The 18,897-nt window shown below is 50.1% G+C and overlaps 1 protein-coding gene across 3 annotated transcripts in view; it reads right to left on the bottom strand.

The window, feature by feature from the left end:
- Nucleotides 1–18,897, bottom strand: part of SLC29A2 (solute carrier family 29 member 2) — a 312,574-nt gene that overhangs the window by 207,624 nt on the left and 86,053 nt on the right. Inside the window, exon 1 of one of the 3 annotated variants that reach the window (XM_063945096.1) lies at nucleotides 11,854–12,080. The exons of the other annotated variants lie outside the window; for them this stretch is intronic. Within the exon in view, the coding sequence (XP_063801166.1) occupies nucleotides 11,854–12,065 (212 nt within the window). The 5' untranslated portion in view covers nucleotides 12,066–12,080. Of the gene's footprint in view, nucleotides 1–11,853; nucleotides 12,081–18,897 lie in introns of those variants that run through there. 3 annotated transcript variants of the gene reach the window in all.

The raw sequence follows: 18,897 nt of genomic DNA, 5'->3' as shown, positions 1-18,897 counted from the left end.
CGCGGCTCCGGGAACGGACGACCAAGGTTAAGATCCTGTGTTCGAACCCTCTAGAGCTAATGGTGTCCAGTAGCCTAAGAAGCGCAACCTAGCCGCAGTTAGTAGGTTTGCTTCTCTCCCCTCAGTCCCACATAGCAGAGAGTCTGTTGCCAGCAGAAGCTCTCTGAAAATAAAAAATCTGACTAAAATACTTTATTAGTAAGCTCAGGAGAGCTCACTAAAAGCACCCAGCTCTGGCCGGGAACAGATTCTAACTGAGTACTGGAGGAGGGGCATAGAGGGAGGAGCCAGTGCACACCAAGTAGTACTAAATCTTTCTTTAGAGTGCCCAGTCTCCTGCGGAGCCCGTCTATTCCCCATGGTCCTTACGGAGTCCCCAGCATCCACTAGGACGTTAGAGAAATAGATATAACAAACACAGCATGCACTGGATGTATATCACAGGGTGTTTGTACCACACAACCCTGACAGTATGCACTCTCTTAACTAGCAAAGTCGCAGTGACAGGTAGAATACTCAAGTGTCCTGTAGGAAACACAGCACTGGCAATCAGGCGGTTCCACAGAGGAGGATTTGCCCCAGCAGTACTAGAAACAGCTCAGCGCAATCAGTGGTGGCCGCTGGTCAGGAGTGAGGGAGAGATATGCAGCTCCAGGGCGGGAACATTGTAGAAATGGCGCCCTGGGGCTGGGGGGGAGAGGCCTCAAGTCCGGCCTGCTCCCCCTGCTGGCATCCCCACCAGGCGTGCGGGCAGTAAAACAAAAGCGGGGGGGGGGGGGGGGGGATATGGTACAACGACCTCCCGACCTGTGCCCATATAGAAACACCCTGGTGGCTAGTGGAACATCAGCCCAGTAATCTGTGTCCACGCCAGCACGCGCACGGCCCGCCTCCTAGGGCCGCACGGGATCGCGGCGCAAAGTGCGGCACAAATATCCCTTACGGCGGCGGCGTGTGTGTGACTCACTGGAGGACAGAGAAAGAAGCCGGCGCCTCCGCTGTAGTGACCCGGCAACCGCGGTGCGGGAGTATACAGCGCCGCTGGGGGTGATAGAGCTGCAGCAGAAACGTTGATCAGACACAGCTTGCTGCAGCCCTTTGAAAAGTCCTCTTCTGTCTGTAAGTTTAAGCTAAGAATAGGCCTCCTGAAGCAACCCCCCCGTTAAGTGACCTGCTACTGCAGGCACCAACTACAAACTGAGCTCACTGGCATGGAGGCAGGGTTATAGAGGAGGCGGCGCTGTGCATCTTGGGAACAGTCTAAAGCTTTGAGCCTGTTGGTGCCTCGGATCAAAATCCTACTCTACACCCCGATGTTATTTCCTTGTGGAGCCCAGTGTACCCCGCAGCAGGAAAAAAAGATTCTTGTGTCCTTTTTTTTTTTATTATTATAATTGGGAAATACAATAGATATACCCTAGGGCAGTGGTCTCCAACCTTAATTGGAGTGTGAGCTACTTTCGGAAAATAAAACCTCTGGGAGAGCTCCCCCTCCCCCCCAATGTGCGCACACTCCTGTGAAAGTGGGCGCAGCCTCAGAAAAGTGGGTGTGGCCTCGCAACAGTAATGCCCCCCCCGCCCAGCAGTGCCAGATAAGCAAATAATGCCCCCAAGCAGTGCCAGATACACAAATAATGCCCCCCAGCAGTGCCAGATACACAAATAATGCACCCCCCCGCAGTGCCAGATACACAAATAATGCCCCCCCCCCCCCCCACTGCAGTGACAGATACAAGTAGTACTCACCAGATACATCGCCAAATACAAGTAGTGCTGCCCCAGCAGCTGCCACTCGCTTGTGTGTGTCTGGAGAGGAGAGCCCGGCACTAGCACAGCGCGTGGTGTGCCTCAGTGTCCTGCTCAGTCCGAAGTAGTACTGGCGCTGACGTCTCCTGCCGAGCGGCCATTTGAAATATGGTGTGGACCACCAGCCAATCAGGAGACGGCACGCGTGCTCTGATTGGCTGACGGTCGGCACCATATTAATACGCACCCACCGCCGCGGCGAGCTACTGAAAAAGCGGTGCCGAGCTACCCGTCGCTCACGAGCCACGTGCTGGCGACCGCTGCCCTAGGGCTTTGGTTCTGCAGGAGTGTATGGGTTCAGTTTTATTAATAACAGAACTAGCCTTTACAGAGTTTAAAAACCTAAGCTTGAATCATTTAGTATAATTAAGATGTAAAGGCTTTGCAATTTAAGGTTATTCCCTGTTTGTATGACCTCTGTTGAAGACAGGAATGACGTGCGTCTAGCTGCAGTATATGCTTACAGCGCCCAGAGGGAAAGGGCCTTGCCCACTCAAGGGTTACAGTTAAAAATTAGCCACAAGCCAACACCCTCACACATGTTATCTAGCCCTTGTTTACTAGTAACATGCCAGTAAACCACATTTGCAGCTCCCTATGCCTGAAGAGGCAGATAAGGGTGTGCACATGTTACTATGCCTTCTGTAAGTGCTGTCACCAGAATATATGTTTGTGATTAAAAAAGTAAATACCCAGTACTGAGCTAATTTGAATGCATGCCGACGCTGGGTTTCCGGCCGCCAGAATGCCGGCAGGGGGGCAAGCACAACGAAGCCCCCTGCGGGCTCGGTGGCTCGTCACAGGTCCTATTCCCACTCTATGGGTGTTGTGGTCACCCAGAGAGTGGGAATACCTTTTGCCCTGCACATAGCTTTTATGCAACCCCAAAATCACTCATATGGCTGCAACCTATGGGGCAGATCTATTAAGCCTGGAAAAGTGATAAAGAAGTGATAAGTGGAAGGTGATAACACGTCAGCCAATCATTATGGGTTTGAAAAATGATTAACTGATGCGTTATCACCATCCACTTATCACTTCTCCAGGTTTAATACATCTGTCCCTATGTTTAGACCACAACATTGCCACCTATTCTAAGTCAGGCATTTTGTCAGCAACATTCATGCGACTCCACGTGGCATTCTGTCACAGGGGAAAATGTACTAATACTGTACCACTTTCATACATACAACCCAGGAAATTCCCTATTCAGACCTGGGTTTTTCACCTCTTAAAAATCCTGTGGTTTTGCTCGAGACCCCCTTTCACACTACACCCGTGATCTGGGAAATGCCGGGTCGTCCTCTTTCAGACATAAGCCTGGTCTGCCCTGTCATTCTACAGGCCAGGGATGCCAGGCTTATGCCACACACACACACACACACACACATCACACTCATACACACATCCATGCCACACTCAGACGTGTTAGGGCTGCGTTACCGACGCAGAGATCCCAGCTGCAGAATGCCAGCAGGGAGGGGCACGATCGCAAAATAAAGTCCCTTGCGGGGTTTGCAACGCTACGGGCACCCACAAGTGGGAATAGCAAAATACAGAGTCGGCATGCCGACTAGAAGTTAATTGTTCGGGATGCAGGGGAAGGTTATGTGACAGTCGGTCACATAACTAAATCCCATACACACACAAATCCATGTTACACTCAAACAATCACACACCCCTTCTAAAAGCAGCTGCGTCTCCTGGCAGCACGGAGCGCAGTCCCCTCCTAGAAGCCCCACCCCGTATCAGAGGCTTCTAAGTGCAACCCAGGAGTAAACCACTCTCCCTTAACCTAAGTTGTTTACCCTGGAAGACAATCCCGGCAAAAATCCTGGTCAATAGCAGGGGCGCCGACCCGAGAACGTGTTCCTGGGTTGGTACCTGATGCATGTTCAGGGGTCTGACCTCAGATTTGGAATGCAGTTGCAAATCAGGTCAGACCTGGGACTGACCCATTTCCACCGTTGCTCTGACCCAGATAATTCCCAGGTCGGAGCCATTTACACTGCATATGGGTGCAGCAGCGCCGGGAGTCCTCAGCAGCAGTATAGACTCTGGATCCGCCCCCTGACATCACTGGCCTGACCCCCAGATATGCGTCAGCGCTGCAGGAAGCAGCATCCCCGTCACGGATCTCCCATGCTGTAAATGGGAGTTTACCCATTTACACTGCCCCTTAATCTAGGGCCTTCCTGGGACCATCCATTAAATCTCTGACAAAACTGTGCTATACAGAGAAACACGTTAGGCTGCTTTATTTGTGCTGTTCCAAAACCACTATTGATTGGACATTGTACCACCAAGGAGTTCACCTCAGTAGGACTATATACAAGGTACATCTGCTGTAACTCCTACAAGTACCAGAACCTAACAGTGTAAGGAGCTGATCCTGCTGCATACTTGCAAGAAATAAATAAGTTTCATTCCAGCACATGCTCTACTGCATTCTCCACATTTCCCGCACACTGGGCCTAATTCAGACTTGATCGTAGATTCGATCAGTCTTCAGACATGCAGGGGGACACCCAGCACAGGGCTAGTCTGCCCCGCATGTCAGGCCCGACCACCCTCCCGCTCCAGTACAAGAGCATCGCACAGCGGCAATGCTTTTGTACTGGAAGAGTAGCTCCCTGCCAGCGCAGCTCCTGCTTGCTGGCAGGGAGCTACTCGTCACTGCCCGGGTCGCAGTGGCTACATGTGACATCACGCAGCCACCGCAGCCCACCCAAACGGTCCGGGAACGCCTGCGTTGCCCGGACCGCAGCCCCCTAAACGTTTTCACATTATGCAAGACAAGATAGACCATCTATCAGTCTCCCTACGTGGAAAAGGTACCACTGGCAGGCTGGTGATTGTAATGTTACTGAACGGGATTATTGCGATACCTCAACTATTTCCCAATATTTCACCACAGCTTACAAGCAACTTTGTAGACACTGTAATTTTACCTGTCACACCAAAGGACAGATATAGTTTTAACACATGGGTTTTTTTTTTACTTTTTGTTCAGTTAAAACCTTTTATATACCAATATGCATCTAGAATCTACTATAATTGTGATAAGATTTTTATAGAATATTTTATAATTTCACCCAATTCTTCTTTATTCCATATACATCTGTTGTGCTGTTTCTGTTCTTTCTACATATCCTTCCTGGGACCAACCCTGTCACTAAACCAGGATTAACCTTTTACCACTGAGCCGCAACCTAGGTTATCATGGCAAGAACCCTGGTTTTAGCGGCAGTGGAAAAATAGGAATTTAATAGCTACCGGTAATTCCTCCTCTTGTAGTCCATAGTGGAAACTGGGGTTCTGCAATTTAGTACCATGGTGTATAGATTGGGTCCACTGGAGCCTGGCGCGAGAGAGAGAGAGAGACATACCACGAGAGAAGGGACAATACAACAGTGGTGAGGAAACAAGCCAACACGCAACCATAACCGAAAGGAGGGTGCTTCCCAGAACAGAGGATAGCTACACCAACCGAACCTGGATAGCAAGGCTATCAACAACAAACTGGGATCGTAATGGCGGGTTAACCAAATACTTACATAGGTAAGCAGGAACGAAGCATTGAGGCGGGCCGCCCAGTATCCACAACGGACTAGGAAAAATAAGAATTTACTTACCGATAATTCTATTTCTCGTAGTCCGTAGTGGATGCTGGGACTCCGTCAGGACCATGGGGAATAGCGGCTCCGCAGGAGACTGGGCACAAAGTAAAAGCTTTAGGACTACCCGGTGTGCACTGGCTCCTCCCCCTATGACCCTCCTCCAAGCCTCAGTTAGGATACTGTGCCCGGACGAGCGTACACAATAAGGAAGGATTTTTGAATCCCGGGTAAGACTCCTACCAGCCACACCAATCACATCATATAACTTGTGATCTAAAACTCAGTTAACAGTATGATAACATGAGGAGCCTCCAAAACAGATGGCTCACTACAACAAAAAACCCGAATTTTTTGCAACAATAACTATGTACAACTATTGCAGACAATCCGCACTTGGGATGGGCGCCCAGCATCCACTACGGACTACGAGAAATAGAATTATCGGTAAGTAAATTCTTATTTTCTCTAATGTCCTAGTGGATGCTGGGAACTCCGTAAGGACCATGGGGATTATACCAAAGCTCCCAAACGGGCGGGAGAGTGCGGATGACTCTGCAGCACCGAATGAGAGAACTCCAGGTCCTCCTTAGCCAGGGTATCAAATTTGTAGAATTTAGCAAACGTGTTTTCCCCTGACCACGTAGCTGCTCGGCAAAGTTGTAAAGCCGAGACCCCTCGGGCAGCCGCCCAAGATGAGCCCACCTTCCTAGTGGAATGGGCATTGACAGATTCTGGCTGTGGCAGGCCTGCCACAGAATGTGCAAGCTGAATTGTACTACAAATCCAACGAGCAATAGTCTGCTTTGAAGCAGGAGCACCCACCTTGTTGGGTGCATACAGAATAAACAGCGAGTCAGATTTCCTGACTCCAGCCATCCTGGAAACATATATTTTCAGGGCCCTGACTACATCCAGTAACTTGGAATCCTCCAAGTCCCCAGTAACCGCAGGCACCACAATAGGTTGGTTTAGGTGAAACGCTGAAACCACCTTAGGGAGAAATTGAGGCAGAGTCCTCAATTCCGCCCTATCCGAATGAAATATCAGGTAAGGGATTTTATAGGATAAAGCCGCCAATTCTGATACGCGCCTGGCTGAGGCCAGGGCCAACAGCATTACCACTTTCCATGTGAGATATTTCAAATCCACTGTGGCAAGTGGTTCGAACCAATGTGATTTTAGGAATCCCAAAACCACATTGAGATCCCAGGCTGTATATGCAGTACCCCCTTTACAAAAGTCTGGACTTCAGGAACTGAAGCCAATTCTTTCTGGAAGAAAATCGACAAGGCCGAAATTTGAACCTTAATGGATCCTAATTTTAGGCCCATAGACAGTCCTGTTTGCAGGAAATGTAGGAAACAACCTAGTTGAAATTCCTCTGTCGGGGCCTTCCTGGCCTCGCACCACGCAACATATTTTCTCCAAATACGGTGATAATGTTGTGCAGTTACATCCTTCCTGGCTTGATCAGGGTAGGGATGACTTCATCCGGAATGACTTTTTCCTTCAGGATCCGGCGTTCAACCGCCATGCCGTCAAACGCAGCCGCGGTAAGTCTTGGAACAGACAGGGTCCTTGCTGAAGCAGGTCCCTTCTTAGAGGTAGAGGCCACGGATCCTCCGTGAGCATCTCTTGAAGTTCCGGGTACCAAGACCTTCTTGGCCAATCCGGAGCCACGAGTATAGTTCTTACTCCTCTCCGTCTTATAATCCTCAGTACCTTTGGTATGAGGGGCAGAGGAGGGAACACATATACTGACTGGTACACCCAAGGTGTTACCAGAGCGTCCACAGCTATTGCCTGAGGGTCCCGTGACCTGGCGCAATACCTGTCTAGTTTTTTGTTGAGGCGGGACGCCATCATGTCCACCTTTGGTTTTTCCCAACGGTTTACAATCACTTGGAAGACTTCTGGATGAAGTCCCCACTCTCCCGGGTGGAGATCGTGTCTGCTGAGAAAATCTGCTTCCCAGTTGTCCACTCCGGGAATGAACACTGCTGACAGTGCTATCACGTGATTCTCTGCCCAGCGAAGAATCCTTGCAGCTTCTGCCATCGCTCTCCTGCTTCTTGTGCCGCCCTGTCTGTTTACGTGGGCGACCGCCGTGATGTTGTCCGACTGGATCAACACCGGCTGACCTTGAAGCAGAGGCCTTGCTTGACTTAGGGCATTGTAAATGGCACTTAGTTCCAGGATATTTATTTATGTGAAATGACGTTTCCATGCTTGACCACAAGCCCTGGAAATTTCTTCCCTGTGTGACTGCTCCCCAGCCTCTCAGGCTGGCATCCGTGGTCACCAGGACCCAGTCCTGAATGCCGAATCTGCGGCCCTCCAGAAGATGAGCACTCTGCAACCACCACAGGAGAGACACCCTTGTCCTCGGAGATAGGGTTATCCGCTGATGCATCTGAAGATGCGATCCGGACCATTTTTCCAGCAGATCCCACTGAAAGGTTCTTGCGTGGAATCTGCCAAATGGAATTGCTTCGTAAGAAGCCACCATTTTTCCCAGGACCCTTGTGCATTGATGCACTGACACTTGTCCTGGTTTTAGGAGGTTCCTGACTAGCTCGGATAACTCCCTGGCCTTCTCCTCTGGGAGAAACACCTTTTTCTGGACTGTGTCCAGTATTATCCCTAAGAACAGCAGACGTGTCGTCGGAACCAGCTGCGATTTTGGGATATTTAGAATCCACCCGTGCTGTCGTAGCACTACTTGAGATAGTGCTACTCCGACCTCTAACTGTTCCCTGGACTTTGCCCTTATCAGGAGATCGCCCAAGTAAGGGATAATTAAGACGCCTTTTCTTCGAAGAAGAATCATCATTTCGGCCATTACCTTGGTAAAGACCCGGGGTGCCGTGGACAATCCAAACGGCAGCGTCTGAAACTGATAATGACAGTTCTGTACCACAAACCTGAGGTACCCTTGGTGAGAAGGCCACATTGGGACATGGAGGTAAGCATCCTTGATGTCCAGAGACACCATATAGTCCCCTTCTTCCAGGTTCGCTATCACTGCTCTGAGTGACTCCATCTTGAATTTGAACCTTTGTATGCAAGTGTTCAGAGATTTCAGATTTAAAATCGGTCTCACCGAGCCGTCCGGCTTCGGTATCACAAACAGCGTGGAATAGTACCCCTTTCCCTGTTGCAGGAGGGGTACTTTGATTATCACCTGCTGGGAATACAGCTTGTGAATGGCTTCCAATACTGCCTCCCTGTCGGAGGGAGACGTTGGTAAAGCAGACTTCAGGAACCGGCGAGGGGGAAACGTCTCGAATTCCAATTTGTACCCCTGAGATACTACCTGCAGGATCCAGGGGTCCACTTGCGAGTGAGCCCACTGCGCGCTGAAATTCTTGAGACGGCCCCCCACCGTGCCTGAGTCCGCTTGTAAGGCCCCAGCGTCATGCTGAGGACTTGGCAGAAGCGGGGGAGGGCTTCTGTTCCTGGGAAGAGGCTGCCTGATGCAGTCTTTTTCCCCTTCCTCTGCCCCAGGGCAGAAATGAGTGGCCTTTTGCCCGCTTGCCCTTAGGGGGACGAAAGGACTGAGCCTGAAAAGACGGTGTCTTTTTCTGCTGAGAGGTGACCTGGGGTAAAAAGGTGGATTTCCCGGCCGTTGCCACCAGGTCCGATAGACCGACCCCAAATAACTCCTCCCCTTTATAAGGCAATACTTCCATATGCAGTTTGGAATCCGCATCACCTGACCACTGTCGTGTCCATAACCCTCTTCTGGCAGAAATGGACAGCGCACTTACTCTTGATGCCAGGGTGCAAATATCCCTCTGTGCATCTCGCATATATAGAAATGCATCTTTTAAATGCTCTATAGTCAATAATATACCGTCCCTATCAAGGGTATCAATATTTTCAGTCAGGGAATCCGACCAAACCACCCCAGCACTGCACATCCAGGCTGAGGCGATTGCTGGTCGCAGTATAACACCAGTATGTGTGTATATACTTTTCAGGATATTTTCCAGCTTCCTATCAGCTGGTTCCTTGAGGGCGGCCGTATCAGGAGACGGTAACGCCACTTGTTTTGATAAGCGTGTGAGCGCTTTATCTACCCTAGGGGGTGTTTCCCAACGCGCCCTAACCTCTGGCGGGAAAGGGTATAATGCCAATAATTTTTTAGGAATTATCAGTTTTTTATCGGGGGAAACCCACGCTTCATCACACACCTCATTTAATTCATCTGATTCAGGAAAAACTACGGGTAGTTTTTTCACACCCCACATAATACCCTTTTTTGTGGTACTTGTAGTATCAGAAATGTTTAAAACCTCCTTCATTGCCGTGATCATGTAACGTGTGGCCCTACTAGAAATCACGTTTGTTTCCTCACCGTCGACACTGGAGTCAGTATCCGTGTCTGGGTCTGTGTCGACCATCTGAGGTAACGGGCGTTTTAGAGCCCCTGACGGTGCTTGAGACGCCTGGACAGGCACTAACTGATTTGCCGGCTGTCTCATGTCGTCAACAGTCTTTTGCAAAGTGCTGACACTGTCACGTAATTCCTTCCATAAGACCATCCAGTCAGGTGTCGACTCCCTAGGGGGTGACATCACTATTACAGGCAATTGCTCCGCCTCCACACCATTTTCCTCCTCATACATGTCGACACAAACGTACCGACACACAGCGGGAATGCTCTGATAGAGGACAGGACCCCACTAGCCCTTTGGGGAGACAGAGGGAGAGTTTGCCAGCACACACCAGAGCGCTATATATATACAGGGATAACCTTATATAAGTGTTTTTCCCCTATATAGCTGCAATATATGTTTATCTGCCAATTTAGTGCCCCCCCTCTCTTGTTTTACCCTGTTTCTGTAGTGCAGGACTGCAGGGGAGAGTCAGGGAGACGTCCTTCCAGCAGAGCTGTGAGGGAAAATGGCGCTTGTGTGCTGAGGAGATAGGCCACGAGAAGGGGGCGGAGCCTTTCTCCCGCTTTTTTGTGGAAAAACTGGCAGGGGTTAAATACATCCATATAGCCCAGGAGCTATATGTGATGTATTTTTAGCCATTAAAAGTATTTTCATTGCGTCTCAGGGCGCCCCCCCCCCAGCGCCCTGCACCCTCAGTGACCGGAGTGTGAAGTGTGCTGAGAGCAATGGCGCACAGCTGCGGTGCTGTGCGCTACCTTAAAGAAGACAGGACGTCTTCTGCCGCCGATTTTCCGGACCGCTTCACTCTTCTGGCTCTGTAAGGGGGCCGGCGGCGCGGCTCCGGGACCCATCCATGGCTGGGCCTGTGATCGTCCCTCTGGAGCTAATGTCCAGTAGCCAAGAAGCCCAATCCACTCTGCACGCAGGTGAGTTCGCTTCTTCTCCCCTTAGTCCCTCGATGCAGTGAGCATGTTGCTAGCAGGACTCACTGAAAATAAAAAACCTATTTAAAACTTTTACTCTAAGCAGCTCAGGAGAGCCACCTAATCTGCACCCTTCTCGTTCGGGCACAAAATCTAACTGAGGCTTGGAGGAGGGTCATAGGGGGAGGAGCCAGTGCACACCGGGTAGTCCTAAAGCTTTTACTTTGTGCCCAGTCATCTGCGGAGCCGCTATTCCCCATGGTCCTGACGGAGTCCCAGCATCCACAAGGACGTCAGAGAAATACAAATTACAGGTAGGTATTAAATTCCTATTTTCTCTTACATCCTAGTGAAAACCATGGGGAAGTACCATGGGGAAGTGCCAAAGCTCCCAAACGGGTGGGAGAGTGCCGAGACCTCTGTAAAACCGCCTAGCCGAATTGAAGGTCATCTTTGGCCAAGGTGCCGAACCTATAGAATTTAACAAACGTGTTCGAACCCAGCCAAGTTGCAGCTCGGCACAACTGTAAGGTCGAGACACCCCAGGCAGACGCCCAGGAAGAACCCACAGACCTCGTTGAGTGGGCCTGAATCGACGTTGGCAAAGGCAGAGCCTCCAAAGTATAGGCCTGCTGAATAGTCAACCGGAGCCAGCGAGCAATAGTGTCAGGTCTCTGGGTTTGTCTGTCCCCGGCGGGGGCGCTAGTGGGTCAGTGTTGGTGCGATGTACAAAGCGGGGAGGCAATATGAAAGTCCGGCGCATAAGCGCAGATGTTTATTACACAGGTATCACAGAGTAGATGGTATAGCAGTGAATGACAAACTGAAACCAGGCAATAAAGTAACAGTGATTGGTAATTGAATCCAAAACAACGGAAAAGTCTCTTGCAACAGAAATATATAGTGACTTGATGCTGAATGTGAATGAAATAAACAGAACTCCGGTAAGACTTGAAAAACACACAGTCTCTGTATAACAAAGTCCTTATGGCCTCACTAGGCCCAAGCAGGAGACAGTCTCTATGCAATGAGATGATATACTTGCAGAGATGCACAGATGGTATGCAATTAGCAGTGCACAGGTAGTAATGAATGAATCACCTGAGGAGAGTCTCTACTGCTTGATGAGCTGGTAACTGGCTGTGGATGAAGTCTGAAGAAAACAGGAGAGTTGAAGTGAGATGAGATGACAGGAGGTAACCACAGGGAATCGCTGGGAACAGGAACGCAGGAGTCCGGAGAACAAGGCACACCGTATGTGACTCGTTGTCTGAGGCAATGTGAGTGAGCCACGGACTGGGAGTTATACCCATGGCTCTGCAGTGATTGGTCACTGAACTCTGGGTGGAGACACAGTGCTGGATTGCACACCTGGATCAGCTGAGTGCAGGAGTCATGGCAACAACCTCACAGGCAGGACGCCGGCATGCAGCAGAATGCACACAGGACAGGACTCAGGGGTACTCAGCAATGCGGAAGATGACGCTTGCGGTCCATACACACCTGCAGCCGTAACTGGGGCCATGACCTCCGGAGGCCTGCACACCAGCGCGCTGGTAGGTGAGACGAAGCAGAGCGCCGATTCCTGACAAATAGTTTGCATAGAAGCCAGTACACCAATCTTGGAGGCATCATAAAAGGACAAACAGCGAGTCAGATTTCCGATGACGGGTCGTCCTTTTGACAAATCTTCAGAGCCTTGACCACATCCAAGGACTCAGGACCAATGGAAGCATCAGACAACACTGGAACCTAAATAGGTTGATTCACATGAAAAGCAGACACCACTTTAGGCAAAAATTGAGGACGGGTCCTACGTTCCACCATCTCTCCATGAAAAATCAAATAAGGGCTCTTACAGGATCAGGCCCCTAATCCAGAGACACGTCTGGCAGACACTAATGCCAACAACATCACCGTCTATCTGGTGAGAAATTTTAACTCCACCCTATGTAAGGTCCGATTCAATCAGGTTCAATCAGTCCGATTGAAGAAAGGACAGAACCACATTGAGATCCCACGGAGCCGCGGGAGGTACAAAGGGTGCTTGCATATGAGGAACAACTTCAAGGAAAGTTTGTACTTCCGGCAATAAGGCGAGTTGCTTCTAGAAGAAAATAGAAAATGCAGAAATCTGTACTTTGATAGAGTCTAAACGTAGGCCCAGATCTACTCCCACTTGCAGGAAAAGTAGAAAACGACTGATTCTAAACTCCACGGGAGACACCTTTCTACTTTCCAGGAAACATACTTCTTCCAAATACGATAATGTTTGGATGTGATCATCTTCCTTGCCTAGATAATGGTGGAAATAACCTGGGAGGGAAGACCTTTTCTCGCAAGAATCTCCCTCTCAACTTACAAGCCGTCAAATGTAGCCGCTGTAAGTCTGGATAGACGAACAGACCTTGTTGAAGTAGATCCTCCAGAGCCATGGTTAGTAGGTCCGAGTACCACACCCGTAGAGGCCAATCCGGGGGCAATTAGAATAGATTCCCTTCATAGTCTTTTGAGAACTCTTGGGATGAGCGGTAGAGGAGGGAACAGACACACAAACTGGTACGGCCAAGGCGTCGTCAGCGCGTCCACTGCTACAGCCTGGGGATCCCTCGTTCTGAAACAGTAGAGGCATAGCTTTTTGTTGAGACTAAAAGCCATCAGGTCTATCTGCGGACAGCCCCACCGGTGATTTAAGTGTTGAAACTCCTGGGGATGTAGACCCCATTCCACCGGATGGAGGTCGTGTCTGCTGAGAAAGTCTGCTTCCCAGTTGTTCACTCCTGGAATGAATATGGCCCTTGTGTTGGCCTCTGCCCAGAGGAGGATTTTTGACACTTCTCGCATCGCTGCTCTGCTTCTTGTTCCCCCTTGTCGGCTTATGTACGCCATCGCAGTGGCATTGACCGTTTGAATCTGGATTGCCTGATCCCTCAGGAGAAGAGAAGCCTGCAGAAGAGCGTTATAGACTGCCCAGAGTTCCAGGATGTTTGTTGGTAGAGGATATTCCAATCTTGACCATATCCTCTGGAACTGGGCCCCTTGAGTCACAGCCCCCCAGCCCCAGAGGCTGACATCTGTTCTCAGTAGAATCCACGAGTGTATATTGAAACTCCTGCCTTCCACCAGGTGAGGAACTTGTAGCCACCATAAAAGAGAAATCCGGGCTCTCGGAGATCAGGTCACATCCTGATGCATGTGAAATTGAGACCCCGAACAGTTGTCCAGCAGATCCAGCTGAAATGGTCGGGCATGAAATCTGCCGTATTGGATTGCCTCGTAAGCAGCCACCATCTTACCCAGTAACCGAGCAAACCATAGCTTGGATAGACAATGCCTTGTCCATCGGGAGAAACACCCTTTGAGACACTATATCCAGTATCATTCCCCGGAACTGGAGACGTTGGGTCGGTTCCAAATGAGATTTCAGAAAATGTAGGATCCACCCATGAACCATAAGTAGGCGAGTCGTCAGATCGATGCTGTGCAGCAGACACTCCGTGCACACACCCTTTATTAGGAGATCGTCCAAGTAGGGGACTATGTTGACACCCATCCCGCGCAGTTGCAGCATCATCTCCACCATGGCTTTGGTGAAGACCCTCAGAGCTGTGGCTAAGCCGAAGGGTGAGGCCTGAAACTGGAAAAGGTCATCCAATATGGCGAACCTGAGGTAAGCCTGATGGGGGGGGGGGGGGCACATGGGAATGTGTAGGTAAGCATCCTTGACATCCAGAGACATCAGGAACTCCTCTTCCTCCAGAGCGGACACCACCGCCCGCAGGGATTCCATCTTGAATTTGAACACCCGCAGATACGTGTTTACAGACTTCAGGTTCAAGATGGGGTGTACCGAACAGTCTGGTTTGGGAACGACAAAAACACTGGAGTAAAAAACCCTGTTGCGTAACGGAGGAGGTACTGGAACCACCACCTGTGTTCGCAAAAGTTTTTGAATAGCCTTATGCAAGGAAACTCTTGCTGCAGGTAAAGCTGGTAAGCCCGATTTGAAAAATCTGCGAGGAGGGAGAGTTTGAAATTCCAGCCAAAATCCATGGGAAATGAGGTCCCTCACCCAAGTATCCCAGAAGGACTCCGCCCACACGAGGGCGAGTGTTGAAGGCGAGCACCTACCTGAAAGTCGTCTTGCTGCTGGGGCCAACAGTCACGTGGAAGGCTTAATGGCAGAGGATCCGGTGGTCTGGTCCAGGGAGAAAGCAGTGGCAGGCTTACGGGACTTACCATGAGATCCTTTGGCAGTGGTGGAGACCCCTCGGCCCCTGCCTCTGAACCTTGCCCCACGAAAGAACTGCAAGGAGATCCTGTGTAAGTATGTCTAGCAGGTCACGCAGCCGACAGCAGATAGGTAGACTTACCCGCCATTGCATGGGAGATCCATTTGTTTAATTAGTCTCCAAACAGTGCATCACCTGTAAAGGTAAGATATTCTACTCTTTTTGGAATCAGCGTCTGCTGACCACTAACGTAACCACAGAGCTCTGAGAGTCAAAACAGCCATAGCAGAACTGCGGTCATTTATTTTACACAAGTCTAAACCATCAATAACAATATCAGACCACTTGACTACTGCCCTGAATACGGCGAGGCACTATGCTGCGCCCGCTGCCGTATTAATTGCCTTGAGCGTGGTCTCAATTTTACAGTCAGCTGGCTCTTTAAGGAATATAGCCCCTGGTACAGGCAGCAGCAATTTCTTAAAGACGGTCTGGATATAGACATATCGACTGACAGGGGGGTTTTCCCCATACCTTTCCGTCCTCAGCTGGGAGGGGAAAAGTAGTTAAAAACCTCTGAAGAATTGAAAACATTTTATCAGGGTTTAACCAAGCCTACCTGGCCAGGGAGTTTAATACTTTAGATACAGGAAAAGTTGTTCAGGTATTTGGTCTAGCATTAAAGTGCAACTCCTCATCTGGTTCTGCACCCTGGTCCAGTATGTGAAGGACCTCTCTTACAGCAAAAATGAGAGCCTCCACCCCAGGGGACAGAGAGCTGTCCTCATCCATATCATCATCATCATCCACATCAGGCTGATCAGAATCAGACTGGAACACCTGAGGCATTGAGCGTTTACGTTAAACCACTAGAGGGGGCTGAGAAGCCTTTCTGGTATCTGCTGCTTTTGACAATCAAAAACAAGATTTATGGGAAGAATTTACCAGTTAAATCTCTTTCTGCAAGGTACACTGGGATCCACAAGGATTACCATCATGGTGTAGAGTAGGATCTTGATCCGAGGCACCAACAGGCTAAAAGCTTTGACTGTACCCAAGATGCACAGCGCCGCCTCCGTGCACAGGAGCTCAGTTTCGTTAACCAGCCCAATGCAGTAGCAGGTACCAGAGACGACAATCGCTCTTAGCTAATTATACCACAGACTCGCCACAAGAGAGGGTGTCGGCTTCTTTGGGTTGGTATGGCATAGCCGCTAAGTGCGTCAGGGTGAGCGCAGTGTACCTCGCAGAAAGTGATTTAACAACGGTAAGTTCTTACCATAAATCTCGTTTTCTGCTGCGGTGTACACTGGGCTCCACAAAGGATTAACATCGGGGATGTCCTAAAGCAGTTCCTTATGGGAAGGGACGCACTGAAGCGGCCACAAGAACCCGGCGTCCAAAGGAAGCATCCTGGGAGGCAGAAGTAAAGAAGGCATAGAACCTAATAAACATGTTCCCTGAGGACCACGTAGCCGCCTTGCACAATTGTTCAAGGGTTGCACCACGGTGGGCTGCCCAAGAAGGTCCAACCAACAGAGTAGAATGGGCCCTGATAGTAGCAGGAGCTGGACGACCAGCCTGTACATAAGCATGTGCAATCACCATTCTAATCCACCTGGCAAGGGTCTGCTTGGAAGCAGGCCAGCCACGTTTGTGAAAACCAAACAGTACAAAGAGAGAATCAGATTTCCTAATGGAGGATGTTCTCTTCACATAGATACGGAAAGCCCGTACCACAACAAAAGACCGCTCTTTGGATGACAATTTGGATGAATTAAAGGCCGGAACCACAATCTCCTGGTTAAGGTGGAAGGAAGATACCACCTTGGGTAAACAACCCGGTCGCGTTCTAAAAACCGCCCGGTCACGATGAAAAATCAAATCAGGGGACTTACAGGATAAAGGCACCCAAGTCCGATACCCTTCTAGCTGAAACAATAGCCAGCAAAAATAGCACCTTAAGGGTAACGCCACTTAAGGTCAGCAGAGGCAAGAGGCTGAAATGGAGGCTCTTGCAAGGCCTCCAGCACCACCAACAGATTCCAAGGGGCCACAGGAGGTATATAAGGAGGCTGAATCCTCAACACGCCCTGAGTGAATGTATGATCTTCAGGCAGGGCAGCAATCTTTCTCTGAAACCAAACCGACAAGGCAGAATTGTGAACCTTGAGGGAGGCCAGACGCAGGCCTAAGTCCAGGCCCTGTTGTAGGAAGGCCAACAGTTTGGCCGTGCTAAACTTGAAAACGTCACGATTGAGAGACGCACACAAAGTAAAGTAAGCATTCTAGACCCTATGGTAAATCCGAGCAGAAGCCGGCTTACGGGCCTTCAACATAGTTTGAACGACCGCTTCAGAAAAACCCATGGCCCTCAGGACGGAAGCTTCAAGAGCCATGCCGTCAAAGCCAGACGGGCCAAGTACTGGTAAACACAAGGGCCCTGAATGAGGTCTGGTCGTTGTGGAAGTAGAAGGGGACGATCTATCAAGAGATCCTGTAGATCGGAGAACCAGTGCCGTCTGACCCACGCTGTAGCGATCAGAAGTAGGTTTCCTCCTTCTTGCTTGAACTTCCGTATTACCCTGGGCTGGAGTGACACCGGAGGGAACACATACGGCAGCCCGAAAGTTCCATGGGACTGACAGAGCATCCACGAACGCTGCTTGAGGATCCCTTGTTCTTGCTCCGAAGACCGGAACCTTGCGATTATGTCGAGACGTCATCAGGGCCACATCTGGAAGGCCCCACATCGAGAAGTTGAAAAACCTCTGGATGGAGGCTCCATTCTCTGGCATGTACGTCCCGATGACAGAGAATGTCCGCTTCCCAGTTTAGGACCCCCGGAATGAACACTGCGGATATGGCCGGCAGATGGTGTTCTGGCCACAGAAGAATCCATGATACTTCACTCATTGCCATGCGGCTTCGAGTGCCGCCTTGATGATTTATGTATGCCATTGTGGTGGCGTTGTCCGATTGTACTTGAACAGGTCTGTTGTGTATTAGATGCTGGGCCATTGTCAACGTATTGAACACTGCCCGCAGTTCCAGAATGTTTATCGGGAGTAGAAACTTCTCCGTGGTCCACCGACCCTGAAGAGAGTGTTGTTCCAACACCAAGCCCCAACCTCTTCAGACTGGCATCCGTCATCAGCAGGACCCAGTTGGATATCCAGAAGGGACGGCCCCTGCTTAATCTTTGGTCCTGAAGCCACCAGCTCAGTGACAGGCGGACCTCCGGAGACAAGGAGATCATGTGAGATCTGATCCGTGAGGCAGGCCGTCCCACTTGTCAAGAAACAACTTCTGCAGAGGGTGAGAATGAAATTGAGCATACTCCACCATGTCGAAAGCCGACACCAAGAGACCTAGCACTTGCATTGCGAAATGTATCGACACTTGCGGATGAGATAGGAAGCATCGAATCCTGTCCTGAAGCTTCAGGACTTTCTCCTGAGACAAGAACAACTGTTGGTTTCGAGTGTCCAATAACGCTCCCAGGTGTAACATGCTTCAAGCAGGAATCAGGGAGGATTTCTTCCAGTTGAATAGCCACCCGTGGGCTTTCATGCACTGGACCGTCAGATCTAGATGACACAGGAGGAGAAGTTCTGGGGAATTTGCCAGGGTCAACAAATCGTCCAAGTACGGTAGGATCCTGACCCCTTGACGGCGGAGTGTAGCCGTCATGACCACCATTACTTTGGTGAAAACTTGGGGAGCTTTGCCAAACCAAAAAGGGTAACGCCCGAAATTGGTAATGAAGGTTGCCCACCGCAAACCTGAGGTACTGCTAATGAGACACTGCAATAGGAATATGGAGGTAGGCATCCTGTATGTCCAGGGAGACCATATAGTCCCCAGGTTCCAAGGCCAGAACAATAGAGCGCAGAGTTTCCATACGAAACTT

Source organism: Pseudophryne corroboree, chromosome 11, assembly GCF_028390025.1.
Source record: "Pseudophryne corroboree isolate aPseCor3 chromosome 11, aPseCor3.hap2, whole genome shotgun sequence".
Classification (NCBI taxonomy): domain Eukaryota; kingdom Metazoa; phylum Chordata; class Amphibia; order Anura; family Myobatrachidae; genus Pseudophryne; species Pseudophryne corroboree.
The sequence above is the reverse complement of the archived record's forward strand: the minus strand, read 5'-3'. Positions and strand labels throughout refer to the sequence as shown.